Genomic DNA, 9,975 nt, shown 5'->3' on the forward strand with positions numbered 1-9,975 from the left:
AACCTCAAACAAAGTCTACATTAGCCCCTCATCTATAAATATATGGACCCCCGCCCCCACACTGTCTCAGCCCTTGTGTGGAAGGGAGGAGAAAGAAGAGAGACAGAGCAGATATGTCGCGAGTGAAAGCGCAAGATAGAAGGGATTAGGTTTGGAACTATAGCTATAGTACTCTATACCTAGTACAAATAGCAAGTCTAAAATTAGGGTGCATTCTTTTTACGGAATTGCTAACCTTCAGTCGACATGAAACCCATCTCCAAATCTTGCAGATTTTGGGCCACCGGATGAGCTTCGTGATTCGTGCCCCAGGCCTTCTCCTCTAACTCCGGCGACCTCCTCATCTTCTCTGGCGCTGATGACACCCTAGACTCCGACAGAGAACTCTACGGATTAGGGTCCCGGGTTGGGGTGGTGATGGGAGGAGGAGAGGGAAGAGGGGGGAGTTCGCCGGCTTTAGAGGGATGGCCGTAGGAGGTGGCAACCCGGCGGTGGGCGGTGGCAGCATTATCAAAGCCGCGGGGTCGAAAGCTGGCAGTGCGCCGATGTAGATGCCAGGGGCAAAGCAGAAGGGCGTGTTAGGAGGAGGCGGCCGGTGTTGTAGCCCCGTTGCCGGAGACGGGGAAGACGGTGGCGCGCCGCCGTTGGCTTAAGGAAAGAAGAGGAGGAGAGGGAGGGGAAGGAGAAGGGGAGGAGGCTGGCTGGGAGGGGGGGCGGCCTCACCGGCACCGTTGGCACCTTTGGGCCAGCCGGCGTAGTGGGCGGCAGCGCGATGGCGGTGGGGGATCGGGCGGGGCGAGATGGAACCCGCGAGGGGAGTGGTAGTGGCGGAATGCACGAGCTTGAGAGGAAAGGGAGGAGAGAGTTAGGGTTGAGGTTTTGCACAAATCTTAAAAAGCATATCTAACGGTCCAAAATTTGAAAGATGGAAGGTGGGATTTTCTATCAACATATATGTAGACAGTCACTTCTTTTTAAATTATGGGTTTAGGTGATTAGCTGCACACAAAAGTATGAAACAAGAAACGTGATTAGCTTATAGTTAATTAAGCATTAATTATTAAAAATTTAAAAAATGAACTCATTTTTTAAATCATCCTCTATATATATGAAGTTTTTTACGGAACACACCATTTATCAATTTGAAAAACATGCTAAAAAAAACGAGAAGTAGCTATAAGCTTAATTAGCTATTTAAAACGCATCCTAGATTCTCAACGCAGCTTACAAGCCAAGAAGCAGCAAATGAATTGTTGGAAGAAAAGAAAACTGATGGTGTTCAGGAGGCACGACGACTTCCACAAACCATGAAATAGTTTCCACATATATAGTTAACATTTAAACTCTCTAGTCTCTAGACAGAGAACATACTACGAAATGTGAAGAGTGCAATTGGAGCTTGTTAATTCGACCACGATTAACACGAGTTGCCATCTGAAGCTTGCAAGAGCACAAGCTTGTCCGTTGGCGGCCAAAATGTCCTGGGTTGCTGATGAAGGACGAACTTAGCTAGCAACAAAATAGAGGCTCAACATAAGGCTGAACTCAACCTCTGCGCTCCATTTTGTCTTTCTTCATGGCCTCCTCGGCATCCCTGCAAGGAGAAAAAAAAAAGCATTGTACTACAGAAACAGAAAAATCTCTACATGGGTCCCCCTTCCCACTTATAGCACGAAGCACAGGAATCATTCAAATGGCATGCAAGAAATTTTCCCGAAACGGTAACTAGGCACGCATGCACAAAGGCACCAGGGAGATCACAAGATGCTCCTTTCCTGAGAAGCAAAAAAGGCTTGCATACTAACCCGATTCCACATTTATAATATACATTCTTTTCTACTGAATCTATAATATAGTGGGCTCTTCACAGGATGAAGATCCAGAATAATTACCTTAAAGCTTTCTTTATATCTTCATTTGCAGGGTCCAACTTCAAGCCATCTGCAAAAGCTTCACAAGCTTTTCCATAGTCCTATACACAAAAGAACAGATCAATTTTTTGACAAATAAAATCGAATTTTAAAAAAAATGCTCTTTTAGTCTTTTTTACCTTTATAAACATGAAAGCTGCCCCTTGTCGATAGCATGCTTTGGGCCAACTGGGCCGCAACATTCTGCACATGTTAGCATCAGCAATAGCCCCAATGCCGGTTGACAAACGCAACCAGCATAGGCTCCTGTTTGCTAGCAGGGTTGCCTTATCATGAGCACTTGTGCTAAGTTCTATTGCCTACAGTAAAAGTACATGCAACTTTTAGCAATACATAAAATGGAATGTATTGTTTGTCTATATTACTCACCTCAACTGTAGGTCTGTAGCTATTATCATGTCTTGTTAATTAGGTAATCCAACAATGCTAGAGGTAGGGATGAAAACGGAGCGGATAGTTTCCGCCCGCTTCGGAGAAAAACGAATACGGATACCTTTCGTATCAGATAATTCTTAGATAGTTCAGATACGGATACGGATATTTTCTCCGTCGGATACGGATAATAATTCGGATATCCACATAAGTTATGAGACATACCCCCATTTTTTTATAACTCTATGACCTTCAATAGACATTTTTAGATTTTAATTGTAGTTCATCTCTTATCACTAGTCCACACTATTAATACTATTTAAATTTTTAAAAATATTTATAAATCATACTACATTTTATATAAAATGAGCTAATTATATATGTTGATATTTGTTTCTATTAGAAGTTGAGTTGGTTTTCGTGTTATGAGAAAAATTTGTTTCCGTATTCGTGTCCGATCATATTCGATTATTACTCGTATTAGAGATAATCTATATTTGTTTCCATATTCGAGCTGTCTGTATTTGTTTCCGTGTCCGGCAAAAAATATGAAAACGAACATGGTATGAGCATTATCCGCTCCGTTTTCATTCCTAGTTAGAGGTAGTATACTGGTAGTATTGAAACAACTTTTTTAAGGGTGAACAGAGAGCTACAATGTTGACATGAATTGTCTCCAAAAAAACAACACATTTAGGCACTAAAGATGTGTTGCAATGTCTTACGTTAGTGTAGTGTTGTACTGCAAGCGCATAATCATTTCTCTCGAAAGCCTCTCTAGCTTGTAATTTCAGTTCAGCACTTTTCCTTTTAGACAGATCATTATCCTGAGAACAAAGGATTATCAGTAAGAACATGCATGTATAACTAATACCAATATGAAGCTGCATCTATGAAACGATTGGTTAACAAATATCACAGTCAATGATTCACATATCTTGCATAACCTGTAAAATATCCAGTTTGATATTCCAGTACTACTGCTTTGAAATCAGTTACTCAACTACGAACTAGTAAATATCTGTGCACAGCGCATAACAAAATAACACATGGAAAGAACTCTCTAGCTTTCTATAAAAGCTGGGCCACTCAGGCCTTTTATCCAAAAAAAACACATGAAAATAAATGTTCCATATTACTCTAAAATTGCTTTAACTGTTCACATTCAGTACAACAACAAATATATACTGTTGTGTTGTGCTCATCAGCCTCATCATAACCATAACCGGCCACGTCAAATGAAGAAAAATACATAAGGAATTACCATAATAACTCTCAGGGGAAACAGAAGGGAAGAAAAATACATGAGAAGCTAAGTTTGCATTTGAGGTGGTATGTTACTAATATCCATGTTTGTGATGGCACTAGCCTGATTTTCCAAAATAATTGATGGGGAAATGGACGAAAAAGATAACAAAGCTAAAAGAGTTCAACAATAATACAAGGAAACAGAAGGTGGCAAATGAATTGGCAAGCTCATCAAAACTAACTGAGAACTATAAATACTATCTATGCCCTAGATGTGCTTGAAGTGAAGAAAATGTTTTTTTTTTCTACATATAAAAACAGTTAGTGAGGTAAAAATACTAAACTATCAAGTAGCAATCCAAATCAGCATGATTGACCTACGTACCAGAACATGCATCCAAGACAACATAAATTTTACTGATTAGGTGCCAATCTTCATGAATTCAATGATAAATAGTGAGCAATTACCTAATACTAGATACCCACATATCTTTTTAAATAACTAACTGAATGCCCATGCTTTGGTATCGATAGAAGAAATAATATTGTCTGAAATTAATAAAAATATATTTTCCTAGAAATGAGTTACCCATCCTCGTTTTGCCATAGGGAACATTCATCTCAATATTAAGAAGTCCAAGGGCTAATTTGCAAAATTTACAATGAGTAGGTGCCTTGGCGGGCTGGCAGATTCACTACCACCACCCCTGCCTTCTTTGTATAGATATAGATATTGTCTGAAACTAATAAAAATATATTTTCCATGAAATATGTTGCCCATCCTCGTTTTGCTATACGGAACATTCACCTCAATATTAGGAAGTTCAATGGGTAATTTGCAAAATTTACAATGAGAGTAGGTGGGGTTGCAGATTTACTGCCACCGCCACGGCCTTCTTTTAAAGTAGTATAGATATAGATACTACATATGCATACTTATTTTTGGATAATACGATATACTCATAGATGATTATTCAGTTCACCAGATATGCCTAAGAACTAATAAAGTTTAATTGACAGGATATCATGAGAAAAAAAATCGAATATCAAAAGAGGAATACTATATTCCAAAAGGAAAAAAGTCGACATTTGGACCCTCAACTATGGCCTCGGTCCAATTTCCATCTATGAACCATGAAACTGTCCACAATTGGTCCCTCAACTCTCAAAATCATTCACACTATTTCCCTGAGCCTAGTAAGGTGGGGTAGTAAGGGAAACTAATAATGATGATAAACAATGATATGCAATTGCAAGTGGGCAGATAAAGGAACAAATACCCTTGGCTTCAAACCAAAATTTTCCACGTGAGAAATAATTCCATCGATACTCCAATCTGACAGTGTTGAAATTGGTGAGGTTAAAGGAAACAACATTTCAACAATGTCCCTTCTGCCATGATTAGCGGCAACTTCAATTGGAGTCGTATTGAACTGCAGGAGTAAAAGAACTGGTTGATTTCATAATAATTCACCACCAATGCAAATATCACAGATATTGCAAATAATTTTAACAACTTCAGCACTAACAACTAGGATCCCATGTTAGAAACATAAGGCTGTAAAATTGTCTGAGCTAAGATTGTAAAATAAACATCAGGTTAAATAATATAGTAAGGATAACCCAAGGTTCACAAAAACAAGTTTTTATATCATGATTTGTCAAAACAGGATAGGATGAAGGTTCAAAGGGTACAACCCAGGACATTAGTTTGTCCAATGATCACTTACTGGGGCACTAAATATTTTCCCACTCGTAGATTGGTAAACCTTAGTATTTTCTCATCATCCCTATATCAAGCAGCATCAAACAGTAATGAAAATCAAACCATATATCCACCCTTTGGAGTGGAATGTGAGCAATTTCCTTTGAGATGACATTTCAACAATTGCATTCCTTTAGAGCAGCATAGAAGCACTGCCTTCTTCTCATGCAGACTTATCCATTGGTACAGTTGATAAAAAGAATAAGTGAGTAGATTATCCTAATCTCTCAAGACCATACAGCCTGTCGCAACAACATCCAGTCACAGGCTATAGAGGAAAGAATATTACTCACTTCATCTGGAATGTTTGGATTAGCACCAGCATCTAGTAAGCACTTCATGATGACAGAAGAGCCATGATTTGCTGCAACCATTACACAAGTAACGCCATTGGAGTCTCTAAAATTCATGTCAGCACCAACCTGTATAAATGAATTGTTATTTGAACATCAGTGATTGTGTCTCAGTTGTCATCCACAGAGAAACGAAAAAGAAAATAAACCAAGGTGCTACTACAATTACAAATATGAATATAGACATCAAGAAAAAGGTAACCGACTTTGATTAATAGCTTCACGCATTCCAATGATCCAGAAACTATGGACATAATCAACGGGGTACCATCAAGATTGAAAACCCTGTTAGGCTGTCAAAAGTAGAATAATCAAGATCTTGCAGTTTAAAAAAAAAAGGAGCAAAAGAAAATTAATATCAGTACTCGTACATTGAGTGCATGTTGGTATTTTCAGGCAGGGACAAACTGAGATGCTTATACAGGAAATAAATTGCATTTATAGCACTCCTGAGGAAGTGAGGATGTTGCACTTTGAGAGAAACAATTATAATCCAACATTAATTGTATGCATTGCTCCAGACCAACAGCTTATTCAGCTAGAATTTGCCAAAGTAGATTTCTCCTATGCTCCTCAGTATTGCAATACTGCTCATGAACTAGCTCAAAATGGAGCCACCCAGATCAGTCTGTTGTTTGGACTGATCCCCTCCCGGAGTCTGTAAATCGCCTGGTGGCTTGTGATTACACTGAGCCAATCGAGTAATAAAGAGGCATGTTTGACAATAAGAAAACAACTTTGACTCTAGATGGGGCACAAGTGTTGGAGGACATTTTTTTCATTTTTTTTTTCATTCTAATGTGTCATAGTCCAAATCAGTGATACTATCCTTAAAAGTTTAATAAGTCAGGCATTTCTTTTTGAAACTGATAGGTCAGGTGTTTCTTTTGCACAGATGAGGGAGCAACAAAGAAACTGATGTCTTACATCAGCATGATGCTCCAATAAGATCTTCATCGTGCTATGTTGGCCACTAATCGCAGCTGCCAGCAATGGGGTCCCAGCGATAGAATATAAATCCACATCAACTCCTTTTGAAAGAAACAACTCTACTATTTCGCAGTGTCCTGCAAAAGAATAATTTATACATTACTAACAAGAACAAACTAGAAAACAATGTTTATCATAGGTATAGAGGTCTTCATTGGTAGATATATGTTGAAAATGGACTTGGAACAAGGTTCAGCTCAATCAGGAACAGCCTAGAAACAATTATTAATAGTGATTCGGAACAGTTATGTTTTCAAAAGGAGTCTGTTGGATAACAGTAAAAATTGGATTTTAAGTTTTCATAATTTTATTATCTAAAAAGCTTAGCTTGAACAAAATTCAACATATTAACAGCAAATATGCTTATAATCAGGACAACAATAACGAAGTATAGGAACTAAAGTTGTTGTCCAGAAACATGTAGTTGTTTCTTTTTCATCCAAATCATCAATCAAATGAGAATCAGAGCCATGCAAACACCCAAGAGAGAAGCATCATTCAAGACTGTGTCATTGTCAGAATTCTATATTCGTCAACAATTTTAAGTACTCCCTCCATCCCAAAATAAGTTAACCTAGTACGGGATGTGTGCCTGTCCAGATTCATAGTACTAGGATATGTCATATCCCGTACTAAATTAACTTATTTTGGGACGGAGAGAGTAACAAACTACAAAACAAACTTACTAGTGACAAAATACTGATGCAAGGACTTAGTCTCTACGTGCAATTTGCCATTTAGTTGAATAGTTGTGAGAACTTGTTGCGAAGTTTTTCACGAAATAACAAAAATCCAGAGTCATGACTATAATATAGTGACCAGTAAATATGTATCACAAGGAGTGCCTCTCCCGAAACAACCTTGCACACAAGGGAAAATTTTATCTGGTTTCATCTGGCTACTGGCCCTGTGTTTATCCATTAAGTTTTAAGTACAAACAATAGTTCAAATATTGACAGAAATATTAGAAGAAAATAAAGGTGAATCTAAGTGAAGAAAGAATTCACTTGCATATGTATCAAATATATTGTTCAAAAATATATGTTGGACTCTGTGTTTGCGGTGTGTGAGAAAGAGACAGAGAGACCTTTCACTGCAGCACCATGAAGAGGTAACACTATTTTATCAATCGCAGGATTGGAACCATGATCGAGAAGATATCTTGTAGCAGCAGCTCTCCCATGAATTGAAGACAGGAACAGTGGTGTTTGACCTGCCAAGAAAAACATGACATGACATAAGGACCATAGGGAACCCGTATGGTCATATTGATCGAGCCTTCAACAATACAAACTACAAAGGCTACTGATGCATAATGTAAAATGGTATTGTTTAAAAAAAAAAACTACTTTACCACCTAGAGGTATGGGGGCTCGTCTACTTACAGGCTGTTTAGTTACAGGTATGAGGAATCAACACATCTAGGACGGGTGATCCATCATGTGACCATCCCACAAAATTTGAAGAATGACTCCATTCATCCGATAGCTTATCATGTGCCTTTTGAGGATTGAGGTGGTGATGGATAAACTCATTCCATTCCCCAAACCAAATAACATCATCAAGGATCAAGTGGTGAATTCATCATCCCACTTCAAAAACCAAACAGTTCCTTCACACATTATCCCTTGAAGTATAAAATTTGGTACCATGTCCCCTATAGGTATTGAAAGCCATCTAAAAAACCCCTGAGATGCCAACATACCAAATGACATGGAGTAGTGGACAACAATGCAGTGATGGTCTGCATCCTAAAAATATTTTATCTGGTGAGTCCTCTTGTCAGAGGGTGAATTATCTTTTGTTTTCAAAGTTCAATTTAAGTACTTGAATGAAACATTGTTTCAAGAAGTGGGGCATTTTACTACAGATTTTATATTCATCTGCTAAGTCATCATCACATCACTACCCACTAGTCATATTGTTTACCATGGCGAAACCACCTCAGGGTGTTATTTGTACATTTTTAAATACTTCAGGGCACATGATATGTACCTTTTTTTTCTTCAGGGGGTTAAGTAGACTCCTTGTTAAAAAGATAAAATGTGCAACTGGACTGGCTAGTGCTAATGTAGTACCAGTGACTCCTTGTGATAAATGATTACCGTGAAAAGTATGGGAAGCAAGGAAAATAGGAAATTAGAATGCACAATTACTGCTCAGAATACTTCCAAGTCCAAGGAACACATTCCAATTCCATTGACAAGGTTGTTGTCTGCCATCAGGGATTGGAATTGACAATTCAAGTCCAAATCTCAGAGAAGGTATATATAAACAGGAAACCAGTTATCTGCGGTGTTACACAATCACGAACACCCTCACACAGTCAAACCCAACCCATGTCAACTCTCTAGCCTCTCACGCTGTCACGCATCTCCACCACGGTACCACCACTTCTGCAACTGCTGTCTGTGCAAGACATGGCCTCCCCAGTCACCCTACTTCTCAAACACATTACAGCTCTTCTCCTACCATTGCTCCTCCATGCCAGCTTCTGGTCCACAAAGTGGTGACCTCCAGCACCCACATTGACAAGACTCTCCGCGTTGCTTAATTACGTGATATGTTTTGGGTTCTCGTTCTGTGTGATGATTGTGTGGTTGAATGGGGTGAGGGGTTGAGCAATTTGTTTCATTTTTGGTTAATTTGTTAATTGCTATGACAAGTTTTTTCCACGAGATAGTTCAGTAGGGACTGTCCTATTAAATAATCTTTCTTAATAATAAATTGAAGCCACCGAATTTGGAGTTTGATATCAATCTAAATTGTGGTTTTTCAATGTACACAAAAGAGGGGATGTTCAATGCTTGCACGAGGACTATTCAAAGCATGAATTATTGTATCATTCTTGAGAAAAAGAATACTCAATGCATCTTGATTCGTATAAGAGCGAGCTGAAAAATAGAACGGAAGAGAGGCAAGGCAAAGAGCGCAAGACCTTTGCCATTGAACTGGTTGACGCCGAGGCAGAGGTCCTCCACGAGGTACCTGAGGACGTCCACGCTCCCTCCAGAGGCCGCCATGTGCAGAGCGCGGTGCCCGAAGCCGCTGCCCTCCACCGCCGCCACGACAGCCGCCTCGCCCTGCCCGGTGTCCAGCCCTCGCGCCATCTCTATATCAACGGGTGAGCATCGATCGGAGAAGCACAATCAGCATTTAAACTCAGGCCTCGTTCGGCACCAAGGGATAATTATACCCAGGTAAAACGGTCACCGGAGGGGATTGGGTTCATCCCCTCCCACCACCCAATCCCCCACCCAATCCCTTTCACCACGGGATTATCATTTGGTTTGTTTGGACAGGTAAGGGATTGGTG

General features: G+C 39.4%; 1 protein-coding gene across 1 annotated transcript; it reads right to left on the reverse strand.

Annotated features, from left to right (window-relative positions):
- Positions 1 to 1,296: 1,296 nt before the first annotated feature.
- On the reverse strand, positions 1,297 to 9,935 carry LOC4346432 (uncharacterized). Its single transcript, XM_066304205.1, has 10 exons — positions 9,598 to 9,935; positions 7,747 to 7,872; positions 6,597 to 6,736; positions 5,876 to 5,962; positions 5,610 to 5,738; positions 4,832 to 4,984; positions 3,029 to 3,130; positions 2,051 to 2,230; positions 1,893 to 1,972; positions 1,297 to 1,594 (listed from the first exon to the last, which is right to left on the reverse strand). Exons 1-10 carry the CDS (start codon positions 9,767 to 9,769, stop codon positions 1,546 to 1,548), a joined length of 1,218 nt encoding a protein of 405 aa, XP_066160302.1. The 5' UTR covers positions 9,770 to 9,935; the 3' UTR covers positions 1,297 to 1,545.
- Positions 9,936 to 9,975: the final 40 nt, after the last annotated feature.

The sequence above is a fragment of the Oryza sativa genome, chromosome 9, assembly GCF_034140825.1.
Source record: "Oryza sativa Japonica Group chromosome 9, ASM3414082v1".
Taxonomy (NCBI): domain Eukaryota; kingdom Viridiplantae; phylum Streptophyta; class Magnoliopsida; order Poales; family Poaceae; genus Oryza; species Oryza sativa.